Source organism: Lissotriton vulgaris, chromosome 2_2, assembly GCF_964263255.1.
Source record: "Lissotriton vulgaris chromosome 2_2, aLisVul1.2, whole genome shotgun sequence".
NCBI classification, from domain to species: Eukaryota; Metazoa; Chordata; class Amphibia; order Caudata; family Salamandridae; genus Lissotriton; species Lissotriton vulgaris.
In genome coordinates this window covers 280,277,519-280,301,153 of record NC_141688.1, presented here as the reverse complement: position 1 = coordinate 280,301,153, position 23,635 = coordinate 280,277,519, and the positions used below count along the sequence as shown (strand labels likewise).

Here is a 23,635-nt window from a genome sequence, read left to right as displayed (position 1 = left end):
TTTGAAGGCCATCCAGGGCACATGACAGTGTTGTTGGTTGCATATTTGTTTGACTTTTTCCTCTTTTTTCTCATGACTGCTGCATAATGAAGTTGACCCAGAGCGACATGAACCACATTGAACCCCCGCTTCTGCAGTACGCAGACTGGAAGGGCCACATGTTGTGAGTAGCTGTCAGTACCTGTGTGGGTCTATGGTATACTGTGATTGAGGCACCATCAAGGTGTCTGTAGGCATGAAATGTGTCCCAGCTGCAAGGAGCTGCATAAAGCATGCAATGAGGTCACAGGTGGCAGGCTTCAGCAGCAGCTGGCATATGTTGGGATAGCATATGCATATTCAGAAGATTTCATAATAAAAAAGTTAGATTCTTTTCAGGGCATACAGATGAAAATTAACCTTTCTTACTTCGCTTTTGTTACTACATCAGACCAATGAAAAACATTGTTGCTGTATTCTCCTCCCCAGTCAAGACAAGTAACAGACCACGCCACATCTGGTTTGCGAAGACCACTAGAGGCCTCACACATACAAATACAGGATACAACGTTTGCCCCTTTGTTAAATAACAATTACAAACACATATATATATATATATATATATATATATATATATATATATATATATATATATATATATATATATATATATTCACTGAAAAAACCATAGGTTATAGGCCATATATAGTTAGGAATTTGCATTTACAAAACCTTGAAAATTCAATGAAAAAACCATTGGTTATAGAACATATATAGTTAGGAATTTGCATTTACAAAACCTTATTTTACTCGCATAAAACCATTGAAATTCCATATATAGTTAGATGCGCTAACTATATATCGCGCACCCGCAATCCACTGCTGATGATGTCACATATTACATCATTCATGACATGGTCAGTGACATCACTGATGACATCACTGATGACATCTCAAATGACATCACTGATGACAACATCCAGTGACTGTATGTTTCTGTAAAGTTAAAATATGTCTTACATATTGAAGAATGAGTGGATGTATAAATGTCTGAATGAAGGATTTCCAAGCTTTTCATCATTAAAATATAATAATACCAATGAAAAGTTTTATTAACAAGTCACATGACCTGTTATGCTTACGTTACGCGCTGCGCGCCGCGCCCCGGATCACTTCCGGGTGCGCTAACGCGGCGTGTCATATAACGCATTACGCGACAACGTAGGTCAAGAATATAGTCAAAATGTCTCCACCAACCAGCGTTCGGAACACAACCCCTTTCAGCAGTCCAAAAAGTTCTGTTAAATGACAACAGAGGGGACAGGCAACAAGAACCATCAGTCAAAGAGGGGAGGGCAAGTTCTTCTCTACCGGGTCATGTTGGGGCGCTACCGGAACTGATCGAATTGGTAGTCTACAGTGTTTCTGGATGTTTCAGACTAAAGCTGGCGTCAGCATGAGAGCACTACCATCTCGTAGCTCCGTCGTGGCCATTCCACGAGCAGACATGGCAGCCGCTCCCCACCAGAAGCCTGCGGGAGTCGGGGGGCCCCCAAGACTTTTGTAGAATCTTCACGGCTGAGGGGACGCTTTCGAGAATGGAGCCCAAGCCCTAGCAGGCAAGCGTCCGAGTTCCAAGGTGTCCCAGGGCCATTTTAGTGGACCAGGCCCAAAACCGAAGAGCCGTCCGCCATTTTAAGAGTCATGTGGCAGCCGCCTATCGCTGCACTGCAAGAGTGGGAGCAAATCAACAACATGGTGAGCGAGACGCTGTAGCCGCAAGAGCGGGCGCAACTCAGCTGGATGGCTGCCACCTGGGGAGGCCCGTTCACGCCGCCTCTCCCACGCCCCCCCCCCCGGGCCGCCCCACGCCAATTTTCGGAGCAGCATTGTAGGATACCAAAACCAGTGCAGCAGTTTACTGGACATCACCTGGGTGCCATCAACATCTCAGCGCGTTCTGCTGCCTTGGAACTATTCGCACAACAGACCGCTACTGACGAGGCCTCCTCCGCACCACCCGGGACGCCCCACGCTGTTTTTCTTTGCTGCATTGTAGGATCCCAAAAACCAGTGCGGCACCCAGGTGACATCACCTGGGTGCCGTCCAGAACTCAGCACGTTGTGCTGCCTTGGGACTATTCGCACAAAAGACAGCTTCTGACCATTGTTGCTTTTTTTGTCAAAAATGTTTAAATGTTTGTTACAGTTTTTGTTCCGTTCGTTATATTTAAAAGTTAATAAAGTTTTATAATCCCACTTTATTGGAGTGCTATATATTTTTAAAAAATCGGGTGAATGGGGCCTTGAATCGGGTTATTGTCATGTGTGGGCTTTGCAAGTGTACTGCTACAGGATCGGACATTTCAAACTCAAATGCACGTTCTTTTTCTTACCTTTCCGAAGCATGGAGCGCAATAGCAGGCAGAGAAAGGGTGATGCAAGTGTTGAACACTGCCTGGCCTGGCAAGTTGCTGGCAGTGCCCCCCCCCCCGCCCGCTCCTGAAAGAGGACACACACACACCGCCGCCCCGAGTACTTCACAGATCATTAAAAGACCATGCGCTTGTTCATGAGGCTTAAATGGTTTATCACCCCTTCTAGAACCCCTGCATCGACCCTCTGACGTTTCCTGGAAAAATTACCACGTAACACAATACCAAGCCCTGTCAGCTGAAACCCCCGAGGAATCGTGGGGCATATTATCAAGGGGGTTTATCTCCGCTTTTTTGGCTTTAAAAGCCAAGAAAGCGGAGATAAAATTATCTCCCTATTACCAAGCTGTCGCTAACACCAGTTAGTGACAGCTAAAAGGAGATAGCGACCATCTTGGGCCCCGCTTTGCATGTCAGTGATATTTATCACTAATGACATGCAAAGTGGGCGTGCCAAGATGTTACCGACTGGAAACAGTCCCTAACATCGCTATCTCCTATTACCAACTTTTGGAGATATTCGCGCTAAGCGCGAATATCTCCAAAAGCTAACACCTGACCTGAGCAGTTCTTAGCCATGTTATCCAATGGGAGGTGGATAACATGGCTAAGAGCATTTGCTCGATAATGCATGAATATCGCTGACTTTTCAGCGATATTCATGCATTGCGGCCATTTTTTATCGCATTTGCGATAAACCTTGCTAATAGCAAGGTTTATCTGCGATAAAAATCGCCGATGTGCGGCGATAATTTTTGTCTCTAAACAAGTTAGAGACAAAAATTATCGCTAGTTGTTGGTAATATGCCCCCGGGTTTTTGCTTGCAGAAATCGGGAGGCGGGAGACTAGCACTGAAATCAGTAGTCTCACGCCTGAATCGGGAGGGTTGGTATGTCTGGATTCTCTACAGCTGGGGCCATAAACTACATCCGCAGGGCTAGGTGATAGCCTGGGTCCGGCCTGGACAATCGGACACAGAGGAAGAGGAGTGTCAGAGGGTGCGGTAGTGAATAGGGTGAAAGGGAGGTGTCGGGCGGGCACAGGGTGTGATTCTCAGGGAAGAGCAGCGCAGATGGGGAGAAGTATATGGCCCATGCATGAGAGAGAGAGCGGGGGTGACCAGTGCGTGGGGGAGATGCTTGCGAGGGTGGGGAGCCGTGCTGAGAATCGACAGCGTGCAGAGAGTGGGTCTGGTCAAGGCATCTAAAATGGCTGCCGTGCACGACAAAATTGTGGCATTGGACAAAAAGGCAAGATGGCGCAGACAATGTTTATCAATAAGGATTCATTTATAACAAAATATTTACTCGCAGTGTCAAAATGGCGGTCAACACTTCCTGATTTCCATCGAATCGAACGTTAACAGACGTCACGCAGCAAAAAAAAAAAAAAAGCTCACGCACAGCCGCTGGAAGACATGTATCAACATATATGAGCCTCCTCAGCCACCCTCAGAAAACATAAGGGGTCAGGATACGTCTCCCGCACCCCCTTATACCTAGTAATTTAATTAAAACGAAACACAAAATGGCGAATTCCCGTTTCGCTACCAGTTTGCGGCACCAGTTCGCGGCCCGGGAAGCGCTTCTACCGTGAAAAATATATATTTTTTTATTTTCCCCACGGGACCCTTTAATAACCCCAACATCATTCCTAGGGGGTCAAGAGAGGTATACCTTGCCCCCTTTCATTAAATTCCCCCTTCGTTTTTCACCTCTTCTTCTCTCTCGATCCTACCGAGAGATAAGATGGCGGCCGCTCTGGACTGTTTAGAATGTTGACAGACACCGGAGAGCCAATCAGCTTTCTGCGCGCAAAGTTCCGTTTCGCGAAAAGTAAGCGGACCGGAGCGCAGCCCGGAGCGCTGTTACAGATATATATCTTGTTTTGAACGTTAATTTCTCAAAATCCACTGGAGCACATATATTGAGACCTAGCAAAGGCACATCGGGCTAACAGTCCCTACAATTTTGCCAAGTTTCGTGCAAATCCATTCAGCCGTTCGAGCTAAAAGTGAGGCCAAAGGCCCTATGGAAATTAACATGGGAAAAACGCGTTTTGGGACCCCCCTTTTTTCTCGGCCCCCCCTTGACGAAACCCCCCCAAATTTTCGGGGGCTGCTCAGAAACAAAATGTACCATTTTCCTGAAAATTCAGCCGATTCCGTCCACAAACGCCAAAGTTATTAGACATAGAATTTTCAAAAGTTCCATAGACAAATAATCCTAACTATATATACCTACTGGCGATAGCCAGTAGGTAATATATATATATATATATGTATATATATATATATATATATATATATATATATATATATATATATATATATATATATATATATATATATATATATATATATATATATATATATATATTGCCTACTGGCGGTCGCCACTAGGTAGTGTTATAGTTAGGATTTTTTTTCGATGTTAAATCTCAAAATTCTATTTGGAAGAACTTTGGCGCCAGTTGACGAATCTGCCTGAAAATTTCCTCAAAATTGCCTCGTCGAGCTCCGGTCCTTCCCTGAAAGTTTGGGGGGATGCGTCAAGCGGGGGCCGAGATGAAAGGGGGGTCCCAAAACGCGTTTTCCCCATGTTAATTTCCATAGGGCGGTCGACCTCACTTTTAGCCCGAACGGCTGAATGGATTTCCACGAAACTTGGCAAAATTGTAGGGACTGGTAGCCCGATGTGCCTTTGCTATGTCTCAAGATATGGGCTCCAGTGGATTTTGAGTAATTTAGGTTAAAAAAAATATATATATCTATGGCAGCGCCCCGGTACGCGCTCCGGGGAGCGCTCCGGGCGCGCCACGCGACTTGCGCACAGAAAGCTGATTGGCTCTCGGGTGTCTGTAAATATTCGAAACAGTCCGGAGCGGCCCCCATCTTGTGTCTCGGTAAAATCGAGACATAAGAGGTGGAAAAATCAAAGGGGGAAATGACCATAAGGGAGCAGGGATAGACCCCCACCTGACCCCCTAGGTTTGATGTGGGCGCCATAAAAGGGCCCAGCGGGGCAAAAAAAAAAATATTTTTTTTGATTTGCGCGGGGGGAGCGCCCGGTACGCGCACCGGGGAGCGGACCAGGGAGCGTCCCATGGGGAAAAATGAATAATAGAGTTTTTAGAAACTGTAGCCTTTTTTATAAATTGGAGGTAGTTCTAAAAAGAACAGTTTTTTTTCTTCTATTTGTTGTTTTATATTTTTTTAATTGTTTTTTTGAACATTTTGTACTTTTTTTGGGTTTTCGGAACAGTTTTTTTTTTTTTTGTATTTTTTATGGGGAGAAACGAAAAAACAGGGAATTTAAAATGGCTCAACTGGAGGAAAAAAAAAAGAAAAGAAATAATTAGGGTTTATTGGGGCATTTATGGTTGTCCCCAGCAAGGACGATGAGCTTTACGGTTTGTTCTCCGTAGGAGATGGTCTTCCCACAATATTTACAGATGATTCTGAAATCTGCAAATCGTGGCTGAATGCTCGGCATCGTCTCACTTTCCTCTGGTGCCGACGGAGTGGGTTGCTTCCTTTTTGAGGTGGTGCTTGTGGATTGGGGAGGGTTACTGGCCAGTTCCCTCATCTCTGCAGCAGAATAATTTATTGGATGCTTGTGCTGCATGTGGCATATCATCGTGTTGTTTCCAAATGAATATTTCTTGTTCGGGTTTCCCCTGGAAAGTTCCACGCCACAGATTTTGCAAGTTACCTTGGCTGCATTTACTTTTTTTTCCCCTGTGGGATGGAAAAAAACTCCCATATAATGTGGGGTCTTGGCTGGTAAGGGGTATTTTGTTCATCAAGCCATCTTCTCCCTTCTTCCTCCTCCTCCTCCTCTTCCTCCTCTTGTAGACCACCAATGATATCTTGTGGTGGACCTCTTGGTGGTTGTGGTGGTGGTGGTGGTGTAGATGCACCAGCTGCTGCTGCTACTGAAGCCATTACAAAGATCAAAAAGGTACAGAGAGGTACAAACAGGTCTTCCTAAGTCAAAGAACAAAGTCAGAATATGGAAAAAAGGTGGGGTCTTTCATCATTTGGAAAATAAAAAGGCCTGAACCAATGAGAAGTGTTATTTTCAGGTCACAAGACCAGGGATTTCATCATTATAAAACTAAAACTGTTCTGCACCAATTAAAAGTGTTATTTTCAGGTCACATGACCGACGCGCTTACGCGACGCGCCCCCGGGTCGCGTCGCGTAAGCGCGTCGGATGTTTACGTTGCACGATCGTATTCGCTCGAGTCCTTCCGGGTGCGGTTACGCCGTGCGTATCACGCGGTCGCGGCTACGCGATACGTCACGATCATGTTTTCGTTCGCAATATTGGCACTTACGGGATGCTCCCCGGTGCGCGCCCCGGGGCGCTTCATAAAACTACGCTTTCCAGGGCGCTCACCAGGGCGAGCACCGGGAGCGCTCCAAGGCAAAAAAATTTTTATTTTTTAAATATATGCAAAAAAGAATTTGGCAAAATTGTAGGGACTGGTAGCCCGATGTGCCTTTGCTCTGTCTCAAGAAATATGCTCAAGTGTTTTTTACGAAAATTAACTTTGAAAAAAATATATATTGTGCTATACTGGACTATATATATGTTTGAGCCCAAATGTAGCCCAATGTAGCCCAATGTAGCCAGATGTAACCCAAATATAGCCCAATGACAGATTGTCACAGAGTGTTCTAAAGAACAACTAGAGCGCTAACAGTCTTACTTATAAACTGAGACTTATAGTTAGGGATTAACATTTAAAAAACCTTTGAAATTCACTGAAAAAAAATAGGTTTCACACCAGTTATAGTTAGGAATTAGCATTTAAAAAACCTATGAAATTCACTGAAAAAACCATAGGTTTCACACCAGTTATAGTTAGGTAATAGCATTTAAAAAACCTATTAAATTCACTGAAAAAAACCATAGGTTTCACACCAGTTATAGTTAGCTGGAAATTTTACTGACATAAAACCATTGAAATTCCACGTTATAGTTAGTTGGACTCACCATAACTTGCGCGTGTAATGCACTGCTGATGACGTCACATATTACAACACTCATGACATGGTCAGTGACATCACTCATGACATCACTGATGACACCATCCTTGTGACAGAGTGACACACCTCCTTTCACTGTAACCCTTGAAACACATATTCAAAAATAGAAACTAAAATTTTCAAAACAAAGGAGATACCCATACCAGTAACGGCAACCAATGCAGTAATTCCACCAGTTATATACACATCCACTCATTCACCAACAGTTCTATATAGTCATTCATACATATACTCACTTATCATATGTAGTGAGACACCTTTACATCCGTTAACACACCGACAGTCTTCCAAAAGTTGCTCACACACATACTCACACATGCAAATAAACTATTGAACATCCATTTTTTTACATATACAGCTATACACACACTACCACCTTACTTCTAAGGAAACTTACACATACTTACTTTCTTAAACAATCACTTATAGAAACACATACTTATTAAAACAAGAACTCTTTCAATCTCTCACTCTCACATATACTCACTTATATACATCAATACTCACATATACTAGATTAAAATATATGTAGTTACTGATAAAGACACTAGTGAGACAGTCATTCACTTACTAACACATACATATACACACTCATTCACCCATACAGTCTGGCACATTTGCAGTCTTCAAAACACATACAAACAGTGAGTCAGTCATTGATGCATCTATGTGCTAAGTAACACCCCCACCAAATCAAACAGACAATTATAAAGATACTAAAAAAACATCTAATAACCCATATACACACACATGTAGCTAGTCACCAACCCATGCAGCCACTTATACACAAAGTGAAACACTGATACAAACATTTAAATATTTAAACAATACTCGCTAATATATGTATTCACTAAGATACACTTAATAAGCTAGTTAACCAATCAATTTTTTTCTTTTTAAAACATCCATTAAGACACTTATTTAAACATGTATTTTTCCATCGACCTTTACATATCCATATATAAAACATATTTATTTATCAGAAAGACACACATTCACTGGATGGTGTCATCAGTGATGTCATGAGTGATGTCACTGACCATGTCATGAGTGATGTAATATGTGACGTCTTCAGCAGTGCATTACACGTGCAAGTTATAGTGAGTCCAACTAACTATAACGTGGAATTTCAATGGTTTTATGTCATTAAAATTTCCAGCTAACTATAACTGGTGTGAAACCTATGGTTTTTTCAGTGAATATATATATATATATATATATATATATATTTACACACATTAAAACTCCTTGATGAGTCACTGAGGTGCACACACCAGTCTTTCGGTTCTAGTTGTACGAGGTAGAGGAGCAGCACCTTCCTCTGGCATCTCTGGAGAAGAGTCAGATGCTTGACTTTGGAAATTAAGTGGACTTGTCTCACGCATATGGCGTGGAGCCGATGAACATTGCGGCAAATGTTTTAAGTGTGACGAGTCTCTGGATTTTGCGGGTTGTTGGTCAGTTACCATTTGTCCTTTGCTCGCCACAACTCTTAGCTGTTCAGCAACAAACGAAGCATCAGTCTTGTGTGTCCGCTTTTGCTTGACAAGAACTAGCTCTCCTTTCTCGAAGACTATAGGGGCATATTACCAAGCAATAGCAATAATTATCGCTGTTGCTTGGTTAGAGACAAAAATGTCTCTAACCAAAAATGTCGCAGATAAACCTTGGTATTAACAAGGTTTATCGCAAATGCGATAAAAATCGTCCGCAATGCATGAATATCGCTGAAAAATCAGCGATATTCAGGCATTACCGAGCTAATGCTTTTAGCGATGTTATCCCCCTACCATTGGATAACATGGCTAAGAACTGCTCAGGGGCAGGTGTTAGCTTTTGGAGATATTCGAGCTTAGCGCAAATATCTCCAAAAGTTGGTAATAGGAGATAGCAATGTTAGCGACTGTTTCCAGTCGCTAACATCTTGGCACGCCCACTTTGCATGTCATTAGTGATAAATATCACTGACATGCAAAGCGGGGCCCAAGATGGTCGCTATCTCCTACTAGCTGTCGCTAACTGGTGTTAGCGACAGCTAGGTAATAATGAAATAATGAGATAATTTTATCTCCGCTTTCTTGGCTTTTAAAGCCAAAAAAGCGGAGATAAACCCCCTTGATAATATGCCCCTATGTTTTGAATGTTTCACTACTTATTGGCGCAACATTTTGCGAGAGGTGCCAGTGACAAGAGTCTCGTCAGGGTCTATAGACGGACCAGTGGTCTATTATGGTATCTTCATTTCAAGTGCTGTCCCAAATAGCAAGGTGGCTGGACTTTCTCCTGTTATGGAATGAGGAATGAACGGCCAAGTAGGGTTGGGCATAAAGCTGTTTGAAGTCAATGCTTTCCAGCGCAGCATGCTGACCCACCCTTTTCAAAGTACTCACCAATCATTCAACAACACCATTTTTCTGGGGCCAGAGAGGTTTACTGTTCTGATGTTTGATGTTTAAACAACTAAGAAAGTCTTTGAGCTCCCTGCTATTGAAGGGTTGGACCATTGCCAGATTTAAGAACGGAAGGAACACCCCATGCTGCAAAAAACCCATCCAGCCTCTTGACTTTGTCATGTGTGGTTGATGATAAGTCATCCACTAGAGGAAAACGTTAGTACTCATTGACAACTTCCATGGCCACTAGTGACGTCCTTCCCTTTCATGGAGATCTCATTGTCCTGAAAAAAATGCCAAAATGCCTTGACCAGCTTCGAATTGAAAGTAAACTCTAACAACCTTACCATATTTAGAGAGGAAAAATGCAGAATACTCACCTGCAAACCCTTCTTAATTTCTCCAGTAGAGTCCTCTGAATCTCTGCTTCCTCAAACATTGTCCCACTGGGAATCTGGTAAAGAAGGCACCTCAGTCCTTCAAACCCTGCTATAGGTACGGTTTTCTAAAACCTTGCCCAAAGTAGAGACTTTTGGAAAACTGGCCCCCGGCCAAGAGCCTGGGGCCAGTTTTCCAAACCAAAACTCCTAGGGCCAAATGCTTTATGGAAGTAAACCTGAGCTTTATCCAGAAAACATTTTTACCTATTTCCCAAACTGTTTAGGAAAGGAGGCATTATACAAAGAATTCTGGGCATCTGTTTCTTAGATAATTTAAATAGCACTTTCTCATACGAGCAGTGGTGTTTCTTATTTGAGAGCAGATCCAACTTTAGGCGACCTGCAGACATCGGAGTGGACCTGGTTGCCCAACTAAGGGGTACGCACTCCGTCATGAGCCTGCTCCACACTTCTTTATAAAGGCTAATACAATCGTATGTGCAAAAATGTTTTTCACCTTGTCCAAGAGGACCCAATTTGAGAACTCTGAGGATGATACCAGTAAGCAGGATTGAAAATCCCTTCCCCGCATCCTCCGTGACCCTGCCTCTTGGAGTGTATTCCACCTAGTGCTGAATTACATAATATGTCATCTTTAACAAACCTTTGACCGGAATCCAAGGGTGTGACTTTCAATCTCACCCGCCAAATTAATCTAAGAAAAATTCTTGTCTGATCCCTTCTCAGAGGATTTGAGATCCTTAGGAGTACATTTTCAAGGGATATCATGGCCACCCCACACCTTGGTACTCACATCCTCCCAGGCAGAAGGTGCTGGGTACAGTCCTTTGCTAGGCAGGAAGGCGACTTTCAAAAGTGGACAACGATTTAAGGGAGGGTCATCCTTCAGCTTAGCTTAAATATTTAATGCCACCTGCTTTGCCCTCTCGCTCTTAGCATTTTTTGAGCTTCTTAATTTGTTAGTCGTCGGACAAGGAGTAACATAACTTGCCTACAGGTCAATTTTAACAATACTTTGACCAGTGGTACCAAGGCTGCAGAAATTGCATGCTACATTGATGAGTCCAGAGCCTATGAAGCACCATCTTTAATGTGTATCTTTTATCATAATCATCATTTCCTGCATGGGGGTGCCAGCACCACTCATTTGTGCCATCTAAACAACACAAAGCACCGTGATTGTCCAAGAGCTACCTTCCCCGCCTCTGTGTGTTGCAGAACATCTTAGTCTAAGTGGTTGGAAAACCTTCAACAAAGAGTTAGGCCCCGAGATAGCTCTGAAAATCAGAGTTAAAAATCAAATCAAAATACAGACTGTCACGCTCAATCTAGACCAGCCTCAAGTAACACCACATCATTGTGCACCCTGCATAATTCGGGAGGTTCACAATGGCCCCTGTCAGAGCACTAAGTGAGCAAACTGCCTGGATCTGCACTTGTGCAGACGAATCCTTCTGGTCACCACCAATGGGAGAGAGGGGCTGCTTGGAGCCAACAGCCTTGTCCGTACCACTCAATGCAGTCTGAAAAGCACTCAGGTGCTGCCTCCCAAAGAAGGATTGCAGTTCTCTTTTCCACATCCACAGTCACCTGTCCTAAGTTCTCTCTGAATGGTGTTCCTAAGTTGGAGCTGCTTCCAGTGATACGACCATTGAGAGCAGTGCTGCACAAACACACAAAGAAAAAAGGAGGTATAATTACAGAACTTTACTGAGGCTGTTTAGCTGAAAAGCCAGGTTGTTTTGGAGTCATTAGTTTCCTAAAGTGTTGCATTGACTGATCTGTTGCGGTCACATTTTCTGTTGTTGTTTTGTTGATTTCAGGGGCGCAACTAGACCCAAACTTCGGAGGAGGGGGGCTATGACTTCCAACCAGGGCTGGCCTTAGCATAGGCCGTGCACTGTGCAACAATCTTTTTTGGATACCCACACACATTTACTCCTTCAACATGAGAATTCCCTCACTACCACTCGGCTACAATGTACCTCATCTCTCTATAGCCTCTTTATGACAAACATTTCATTTTGTTTTATAGGGCTACTCATAGTTTACTCACATTCAGTTCAGTGATCTGCATTGTACACATTCTTTGTAGCAGGCACTTTAACCTTTTTAACTGGGTTCGTGACAGGAGTGCACTTGTGAGTGCATGGTGAGCGATACAACAGTGTGAGAGGAGTGACTGCAGGGTGTGAGGTCACCAATATGTATTTGGGTGCGGATGTGAGTGCAGAGTGGGACGAATGAGTGTATGGTTAGTGATGGGCTTGTATGAGTGAGATTGCAGAGTGAGCACTGAGGGGGACTGGTGAGTGAAGTGTCCCATGAGTGCAGGGTGACTAGTGTGCTAATGTGACTGTAGGATGAGGTACAGGGTGACTTGCACAATTGCACTGTGAGTGCAGAGTGATCACTGTGAATGCAAAGTGAGCTGTGTGCTCATGTGACAGCAGGGTAAGTGGAGGGAGAATGGTGTGACTTCATGGTGAGTGGCAATATGACTGCAGGGTAAATGGTGTTAGGGCATCGTGATCAGTGAAAGTGAAGGGCAGGGGGCATTACCAGACACTTGAAGTAACTCAGCATGGTATTGAGGGCTGACGTAGGGTTTCAGATATAAGTAAAACTATTGCTATTATGGCATTATTCAGGGACAGGGCCCGGCTGGCCATAGCGGGTTATGTGCAGTTTCTCTGAGGGCCGGAAGGGTGGGGGCTGGTTTTGGACTGGTGGGGTCGTTTTGGGTACAGGGGGCTGGTTTCGAAGCAGTGCTGCAATATTGGTACCCCTGTACCAAAAGCAGGTGCAGTGTTTTCCACATTCAACCCCCTCTATCCCCTCAGCTGGTCCAACTCAATTGCCATGGCCGGTTTGCGTTTCCAGTCCGGCCCTGTTCAGGGATCGAGGGTGGAGGAAATAAATATTGTGCTCATCCTGCAACAAACTTCTAGTCTTCTGATTAGGGTTGCCAGCTCATCATATTGATTTCTCAGACTGTACAAAAATAAGCAGTCACCTAAAGCCTATTTTCAGCACTTATCTATACATAATTGGAACAGCAAATATAAATAGAAAGCATTTTTAATTGTGTTCTAGAGATGCCTGAATGATCCATGACTGATAAATAAAGGGAACAAAGACCGAAAAGTCATATTACAAATGAAGACACACAATTTTATTTATAATCCTATTTAGTCTCAAGGCAAGGCTTTTTGCAGGCTCTTTAAACAACAAATGGCTAGTATTTTACTTTTGGCAACAATACTCTATTATCCTTTTCATAAAATGCATTCTCACACTATGACAGTAAAAGTAAAATACAAATGTAAGGAATAGGCAGAGTGGGGACTCAGAGGGTACTAGAACCAGAAAAAAGTGTTGTTAAACAGTTTACAAAGGTATGTAAAAATGTAAACTGTCTTTAAAGACATGAAAAACTCGATGCCGGAGATAAAACTCCAGACACTGCCCAGCCGAACCCAGAGCAGCTCGAGCTGCAGAAGCCCGGGCTGAGACACTACGGGGGAGGGAGGGTAGAGGGGGCTGAAACCCCTTCAGCCCTATGTGCGTTGCTCACTTGGTAGATACCCATGAACGTACGTAAAGTGTAATTGTGAGGGTTATGGCCCTCTTCATAAACATAAATTTACAACCAAATGTATTTTTTTTTTACATCTGCCATGAATTCACATTAGAGTTAAGTGAAGCTTAAATGTATTTACCACTGCAGATATCTCTGCCATGATGGCAGAGAAACTTTCCATATTTAATATCTGTCAACTGCTGGAAGTGGGCGTTCCAATGCATTGTTTATCTTAAAAGTTTCCGACCCCAACCAACATGCACATTTGCTGGCATCCAACCCTGTTCCACACAAGAATTTGTTGAAGATGTACCTATGCCTAGGCCTTGAGTAGCTACCTTTCCATGTGGGAAGAAAAAGATTCTCTAGATTTGGTGGGGTGCAGGGGACTTCTCAATGGGGAAAAATGTTTTATCCACGGGGACAAAAAAGACCTTGATTTGCACAGGACTCCCTATTACCACTGTGTGGAGTTGTCCCAGATATGATGTGCAGGTGTATAACTGGGGAAAGTGAGCAAAAGCAAAAATTGAATCTTGGTAAATGGGTAAATGGAGTCTAGTGTCTGAAACCAGGAGACTGCGATTGCACTCCCTGCGTCGTAACAAATCACTTAATGTGATCCTGGGCAAATCACTAAGGGGCATATTATCAAGAACGGCTTTAAAAATTATCGCCGGTTTAGCAGGAGAAAACTTATGCTAAAGCGGCGATAATGAGCTTGATAATATGCCCTTGAGAATTCCAATAGAAGTCCATGTTCTGGTGTGAACATGGGCTTCTATTGGAATTCTCCAGGACATATTAATCAAGCCCATTATCGGCGCTTCAGCACTAGTTCTCTACCGCTAAAGCGGCGATCATTTTTAACGCCGTTCTTGATAATATGCCCCTATGTCTCCTTCCGCTTCATTTTCGTGTTTAACAATGAGGCGGAATGCTGGTGTAAAGTGGGATTTAAAAATACTGTAGGTAAGAACTGCTCCCCAAGGACGCTTCTAGTGAATGAAATTTAAATGTCATTTCTAGCACCAACATATCAATAAGTCTAATATTTAATGGCAAATGTATTTAAGATGTTTATAACGGATACCAGAATAGTGGAGACAACGAAAACCCCTTTTGATAACAGTCTAAAAAAAGTTTACATGCAATAAACAATGATTAATAATATTTCCATGTTTCCACCTTAGACTTAAAGAGTTGAAAGTGTTTTCCTCTGCTGCTCGTTTGCTTCATCAACCGTCTGTTGTCCATTAGCCACTTGTAGGTTGATGTCATGCCATGCCATGGTTTTCTAGAAAGCCTCTAGAGATCAGTAATTACAAAATAAACACTTTTATGAAAATCTGCCTACTTGGGAAGCGGGTCAGGCAAGTGGGTAGAAGTTTATTTATTTGTTGATTAATTAAAATCATTTCAAACAGCAGGAAACAAATTCAATTTACAATCTAATTAAAAAAGAACAATAAAGGCAAGTTAATGTCCTTTTTAAGTTTATCAGCTAATGTGGGAGACCGATCTGTCAAACTAGAGAGAGTGTTTAAAAAACATCTTATTTAAATTTCTAGCAATTAATAGAATCAGAAGTGATCCTAACCACCTAACTTTTTGATTTCCTTGCAGTGTAAGGGAAGAGGTGGCCCGCTTCCTGACATATTACTGCAAGGCACCTGCTCCCCTGAATGCGGAAAACGTGAGTCATTTGTTAAGTCTCTGTCCAGGTTGTTTCCCAGGAGTCCTTGTAGTTTTACATTCCTTAGTTGCATTACCCCTTTCATCTTGTGTAATATTTTTTTAGAGCCTCACTTGTTTGACGTTTCTCAAAATTCAGTATTGGCAGAAAAGCTCTTGTAAAACATTGATTACTTCTCACAAACTTGTGAATAAATTAATTACTACTTTCCCACCACAAAGAAACTTTTAATATCCATGCCGCTGATTACACTGCACCGGCGTGAGGTGCCCTAGTATTTAAAATGCTTAGAAACTTGATCTGTAAGTAGCCCCATATGTGCTCCCTTCTCAATCGCTGCATGCTGCCACATCACAGCTCTTGTCAGCTCAGTACTTTTTCAGGTCGAGCGTAAGCGTACAACCTCTTATGTACTTTAGCATACATATTTCTCTCTGGGCCAAATGCCATTCCTTGCTTCTCATTTGTTTGTTTCAATGTCCTTTAATAATCTTTGCTTACTTGTGGCCAGTCATGCCTATCGGTCCCTCCTTTTTTCCTACAAGGAGCAAGGTCTTAGTACAATATCATTACACTTTGTTCTTTTGATCTGCTCGTGGGGTGGCGGGGTATTTTATTATGTTTTCAACCTCTTGTTACACTGTGGGTGCTCAGACATAACTGCTCACATTTTATTGCAGCATTCATGTCTTGTCCTTCCTGTCCGAAGCCAGCAGCAGCCAGTCAATCGTTCTAGATACTGCAGCTCTAAATCATGTAAAAAGTTAAACCAAAACTTAAACACAGCTTGAAATGATACTCTAATAGGCATGCTGCCATTGTTTTTTTCTCCTCTCCAGTATTTGTGCTTGGCTGCCGGCTGAGGAGTTGGAGGTTTCGCCTCATCAGTTTTGCACTGAGGCCAAAATATTTTCTTGGAAAAATTTCCCCTTTAAAATGTGCATTTGAATGTATTACATTAAATAAAAGCAGAACAAGAACCCAGGGCCAGCACAAGGGCTGTGCAATCGCACTGGATACTGACTTCAGAGGGGAAATGTTCCTGAGTTTATTTGATTTTAAAAGCAATCCACACATTCGTGGCCTCCTACAGTTTCCATGATAAAAATGTCAAGATACCTCTGGTGATTGGTGTTCTTGCTGGAGAGATCAGGGTTGTCTAGTGGAAGTAGTGTTAAATCATTGCAAGGTAGCCAAAGGGTTAATATGCCAGCTGCATAGAAAGTATACCATGCAGATTGCAAAGTGCATAAAATATAAATAGGTCAATGGGTTACTGCTCTTCTGTTTCTTGCAGCTTATAAGTTAAAATCCTAACAGAACAGTGAATTTATAACTGTCATCAAAGAACTACATGCACTGCAAAGTAAAGATTAGAGGATATATTAAATTAGCAAAAAGGGTTCATCTGGATGTAAATTGTTTCTTTTTGATTTTAGAGAAACCCCAACTATGGTGTTCTGTTTTTAATTCTGAGTTTGTGTTCTAGGGCTCAAGCACTCTTTAGAAATGCTGCCTACCAATATGCATGACTTGTGACTCCTGAAGGACCGGGCCTTTGGGCCTGGCGGCGCAGGGTACGCCTGAAATCTTCGAGTTCACCTGCCTTGTTGCACAGAGACACGGAATACTCTGTTGGCATAGAAAGACCACGTTTATTAGCTGCAGCTAAGCACAGTTGTCCAAGAAGTACACCAAGTAGGTTCTCAGGAGACTGCCACTTTACTCCGTGGCTCAAAAACTGTTATAGCCAAACTACATCTGTACATACATACACCCAATGCACAACATTTTTAGCCAATCATAAGAGTTTGAAAACAAGGTGTTGTGCATCCAGAATGCTCTCTGCTTACATGTTGTGTACTATCCAGCCCCCAAAGTTAATCAATACTGGTACCCATGGTTCAGTGTTGCAATGGCAGGACATGTCTGTATGCTCCAAAAGAAAGGTTGTAAAATAGGAAAACACAGGGAGAGAATAGCAAAGGCCAAAAAGATAAGATAGGCAAGAGAAGAATACTAAAGGCTAACAAATAGTTGATACGGGGATTAGGTAGTCCAGACAAGAATTAGTTAGGCCAGCTAGGGGGTTTTCGACACGTTGCAGTCCAAAAGGGCAGAGATGCTTCGTTCATCGAGCAGCCTGTGTAAAGGCAACACAAAATGGCGACAAATGTAATATGGAGTCAAAATTAAAGAACCTCACTCCTAATCCACGTAGTCCTCTTTGTTAAGTAATATTTCCTTTACACTAATTTATTCACTTGTGATTGATTGTGTCTGTGCAATGTGTGTCTGATGCAAAGCGCTCTGACACCCTACACTGGTATGTGTGGCTTTTTAAAACTAATTAAATGCATTTGAACATTAGTGGCTCTGGCACCTTAAGGTGCAGTATTAAAGAGTGGTGGTGAGGGAATCTGCATCACTCAGCCTCACCTCAACATCACCTGAGCACCGTCTCAGCATCAACATAACACCACCTCCTCCTCAGTGCACCACCAGTGCAGCACCCACTCAGCATCAGCACTGCACAGCACTATCTCAGCATCAGTGCACCACCTCCAATGCAGCCCACATCAGCATCAGCGCACCACTACCTCAGCACAGCACCAACTCAACATCACCGAGCCCCACCTGATCACCAGCTCAGCACCACCTCAGAAACAGTACATCACCACCACCTCAGCATCACTCAGCATCAGCACAGTACATTAGCATCAACACAGCACTACCTACTCATCAGTGATCCACCACCACCTCAGCACCAACTCAGCACCAGTGCAGCACCACCTGGACACCACTACCTCAGCATCGGCACAGCCCTATCTCAGCATCAGCACAGCAGTACCTCCTCATCAGCGCAGCACCCTCTCGGCATCAGCACAGCACTAGCTCATCAGTGCACCACCAACTCAGCATCAGTGCAGCACCACCTCAGTACCAGCACAGCACAACATAAACATCAGCACAGCACCATTTCTGCAACAGTTCACCACCACCACTTCAGCAGCAACTCAGCACCCATGCAGCACCAACACATCAGCATCAGCAGAGCATCACCTCAACACAGCACCATCTCAGCACCAGCGCTGCACCACCACCTCAGCATGACTCAGTACCACAGCGTCACTTAGCACCACCTCAGCATCACTCAACACCACCTCAGTAACATTCAGTATCACCTCCACACCAGCACACAACTGCCTCAGCATCACTTAGTAATACCTGAGTTTCATTCAGAATCACCTGAGCATCACACCTGTACCAGCACACCACCACCTCAGCACCACTTCATCTTTACTCAGCACCACCTCAGTTTGCCCTCAGAATCTGGCATCTGTTGATTTTCTCCTAGTGTCAGTCCACTGCTCATGTTGTAATTCAGATAGTATTTCTCAATCTCCACCCTCCTATTGTTTATGTCCCTGCATAACCAAAGAAAGCTATAACAAAAAAGCATTACAACAGGCAGGAGGAGATTGCCAGCATTGCAAGGACAAAAAAAACTAGAAGACCTTTTTTGATAATTATTTTTTAAAAGAGTCATTCAATTGTACGCAATGTCTTCTTTAAACTCCACTTCATAACATTCCACAGCACAAAATACCACTCCACACACTTACACTCCATTACACACATTTGCACACAACATAATTCCAATGTACTCAAAAATACATAATTAGAATCTACATAATACAACTGCACACAATACCACATAATTCCACTACACAAATCCACACCACACCGTTTCACACCACACAATCCCACAACTAAAAAGTCCACTGCAACCCACATAATTGGTACACAACACAGACATCCACTCCAATCCATAACTCATAGGTAAGAGACATTTACATTTACAATGCCAATAGCCTAACTCTTTCCTTTTTTAAAAAAAACCTAATAGTTCTTATGCTTAGCTCTTACTTATTTGTTCTTTTCCGTCACCAAAACGCAAAGTTATACACAAAGTTCCATGCCACACAATTCAGCTCCACACATTTCCGACCCACACCATGTAATTTCACACCAAACCACATAATACAACACCACAACACCACATACATCCAATTCACACTACACAATTCCACGTCGTGCCGCAAAATTCAACTGCACACCACATAATTAAACTGTACAAGTTACCACTCCACCCAATCCCACTACTCATAATGCCACTACACTGAATGCCACAAAATTGGTAACCATATATCTCCAAAGCACACCATACCACATAATGCCACTACAGAAATCTACTCCACACCACGCAACTACATCCACACAATTACACAACTAACTAATCCAATTCAACCCACATAGTTCCACTACACACCACATACATACACTCCATAACACATAAGTAAAAGACACAGCCATTTACAATGCCAATAGCTTTACCACAAACAAATGCAAGACCAATTGGATTTCCAATTCTTGTTTTTCTTCTTGGTGCACAGTAAGGTCATATTGTTTGAGCTACTGCTTAAGTTTAAATTGTAAACAAACGCTACACAAATATTTCTGTCTTTTTTTCCCCGTTGCCTTTTTTATTTTACCTTTACTGTGCTTTTTAGACCGAGCTTCAAAAATCTTTTTCATTTCCAATTTTTCAGTTTCAGTTCCACAAGTATGTATTTATAATGTTTTGTTCCATCCCTTTCTGGAGACTCTTCAGGAACAAGAAGCCTCGTGAGATTTATGCACTGGCAGATTTTTTACAAGGTCATTCCAGATGCATATTTTCGATTTAGGGGCCGATTACCATGTTGTCCGGTAACTCTCCCGACAGAATCGGTGTCGGAATCGTTTCCGACCGAATCAGGTTCTGCGCGTCTGACCGAATGATTTCAATGCTTCCTGACGAGAAAACAGGCTCCCATTGACAAAAAAAGGGTGGTTAGCGAAAACCTTGAACACTGTGGCAAGCACTCTATGGTTCCAACAAAGATGAAAAGGTCCAGGGATCTCAGGCCTGTATCATTGTTATAAATTTCAAGGAAGTGAAGGAGCCATACTCGAAGCCCCGGACCCTAAGGAGCTTCAAAGAATAACAGGTTTAGTTTAGAGGTGAGTATGAATTCCTCTCATTTAGATGGATGGTAAGGGTAAATCCTTCCTTACTGTGGTTTAGTATTGAACAGAAGCCATAATCATATCAAATCTGTTAAAAGATTCAATTCAATTTCGTTGGGTTTATCCAAATTTTCTATTTATTAAAAACAATGAAGAAAGACAGCCGACACGTGTTTCACCCTATGTAATGCCAGGGCTTTCTCAAGGCTAAGTACGTTTGTTTACATTTTACAGGTTTCCACAATTGTTTGGAAAATACACAGCAATAATTGATGTCACGTTCACCCCCTTTTGTACCACGTTCAGTTTTCTGGCATGCTCCAGAATTCAAAAGTCCTCCGTATAAACCGGTATGTGGCGATAGTCCCATCTATAGGGTGAAACACGTGTCGGCTGTCTTTCTTCATGAGAGGAATACATACTCACCCCTAAACTAAGCAAGCACTCTATGGTGCCTGCTACACTGTGCCTGCATGGGTAGTGGGGACCCATCGGTACCCCCATTGGCCCGATTCGGAGGGCCCTGGGTGAAGGGGGGCCTGCTATGGGCCCCCAAAGTCAGATTCCGACAGCCATGTCAGAACTACTGATTTGGAAAGATTGTCCGAATCTGACATCCTAATCGCTCGGCTCGAACCGTAGTCGGTAGACCACTACGATTCGGCCTCTACCGACTAGGTAACTCCCAATGTCTTAAAGAACTGAGTGGGACAGTCTGAATGCTTTACTACCATCGTGATTGGTCGTTCAGAAAAGTGTTTGAGTCGGTGTTAGAAGGTGGCTCTGACACTCTGGGCCACCCAGATTTTTTGCTTTTTGAGCACCTAATTGCTGAGCTTTTACTGTGGGGGAGCTTCATAAGTTGGACTCACCCACAGTGAACTCATAATGAAAGAGACTGCATGGGGATTTTACTGATGTCCCCCTGGCTTGACTAGGCCACTGCGCAGCAGCCTGAGTAAGGGACACTGGGATGGTTACATGCAGACACAGGTGTACATTCGTGTGCACCTGTGTACCGGCTGCGCAGGGGAGATTCCTAGCGTGCGCTGCCCAGAAGCAGCTACAAAGTAAATGGTGTGACAGGACTTATGCAGAATTGGGTGGTGACATCGAATAGGCTTTATACACTGGGAAGGAACATGCCAGGGAAAGTCAGTGTGTTTTACTGTTTTTCACTTCATTATTTACCCACTGGCATGTGGAGCCCATGGGCTAGAGTAACTTTCATAAGGCCTACATTTCCAGACACGCACTAAAGTCCACTGTAACGGATGTGAGAAGGCATATTCTGCAGACTCCAAAGTCATATTTGCACTGCTGTTGGGTCATCCAGAAATGCCATATTAGCGCCAATAAAGGAATTGATGTGCATGATTGGGCCACAGATCAGTCAGGAAGGTGGTTGGCTGCAATAGTCTCAATAAGTACAGTTAAGTTTTTATGTGGGGTTTACTATGGTCCGAATGAGGATAATGCTTGTTTTATACAGAAACTAGAAAAATATATGCTTCAGTATAAATCCCTATCGTGTTAGGAGGTGATTTTAACTTACTACTAGATCCCGCAGTAGATCGCACCTCGAAAGTTAAATATAATTGTCCAAAAAAATCCCTCTCAACTTTGAAGAACATTATGAAAGATTATATGTTGTGTGATGTGTGGAGAGTCAAACATGGCACCTAAAGAGAATATTCCATTTATAGTAAAAAATACCATCAGTTCTCTAGAATAGATTTTTTCCTGCTTGATCGATCGTTATTAGCGAATATTCATTCTATTTCTTACATTCCGATTGGTTTGTCAGATCACTCAGTGGTTGAGTTAAACATCAATATCCAAAAGAGTTTTTCAGAATATAGGTGGACATTGGACAGGACTATTTTGCTAAATGAAGTGTTTAATATTAAAATTAAGGAAAAGTTATTAGAATTTTTTGAGTTCAATAATGAATCAGCTCCGGATCATATTATTTGGGATGAACTTAAATCTTTTATAAGAGGAATATACGGCTCTCAAATGACCTTAAATAGGAAGCTCAACAAAGAAAAGGATATTAAGGAGCTCAGTTTGATTAAAATAAAAGAACAGCAGCTTCTCTCTGCTATTTCTGATGATAGAATTAATGTACCAAGACTGGAAAAGGAATTATTAGATCTACAAATAAATTTCAGATTAAGAAATGAAAAAATACTGAAAGATAAATGGAAACTAAGTAAACTACGCAACTTTGAATATGGTGAGAATTGCGGATCTTTGTTAGCGTGGAAAGCTAGGACGGAGAGAACCAGAAATAATATCAAATCCCTGATACAACGCGGGACCGGTGTAGCCTTGTCAGAAGACGGAGAAATTAAGTAGGAAGCTAGATCTTTCTACGAAGAACTTTACCAAGAAAAAATTAATCGGCCAGCTGAGGAACTAGAAATCTTGTCGATCTTGAGAGATCTACCACAGCTGAGCGATACAGATATAGCTCTCTTGGCAAAGAAAATATCTGAAGGAGAGATCAGATCCCAACTGAAGAAGATGGCAAGAAATAAAGCCGCAGGTCCTGATGGACTCCCAATAGAGATCTATTAGCAGAACATTGAAGAAAATTTTAGTTCCACTACAGAAGTTATTTAACAAAATTTTTATTCAGGGAGAACAAATACCGTCTTCTTGGTTAGATGCCACAATTTCACTAATTGCGAAACCAAATAAAGATCCGGAAAAAATAGAGTCGTATTGACCCATTTCACTCTTGAACTCTGATCTAAAAATGTATTCCGGAATTTTAGCAAGCAGACTGGCTAACGTCATAAAATCTATCATCCATCCTGACCAGAGGGGATTTATTCCTGGTCGCCAATTGAATGAACTTACATTTCAAGTAATTGGTGCTATAGACTATGCAATAGAGAAGAAGAAACCACTCGCTATTGTTGCAATAGACGCAGCCAAAGCCTTCGATCAAGTGAATTGGCTTTTCCTATGGAAAGTGATGATGAAATTCGGCTTCCCTGAGACTTTTAT

At 42.6% G+C, this 23,635-nt stretch overlaps 1 protein-coding gene across 1 annotated transcript in view; it reads left to right on the top strand.

The window, feature by feature from the left end:
• Positions 1 to 23,635, top strand: part of LOC147729309 (1-aminocyclopropane-1-carboxylate synthase-like protein 1) — a 302,308-nt gene that overhangs the window by 20,063 nt on the left and 258,610 nt on the right. Inside the window, exons 3-4 of the mRNA XM_086959912.1 lie at positions 93 to 163; positions 15,475 to 15,544. Of these exons, the coding sequence (XP_086816038.1) occupies positions 93 to 163; positions 15,475 to 15,544 (141 nt within the window). The remainder of the gene's footprint in view (positions 1 to 92; positions 164 to 15,474; positions 15,545 to 23,635) is intronic.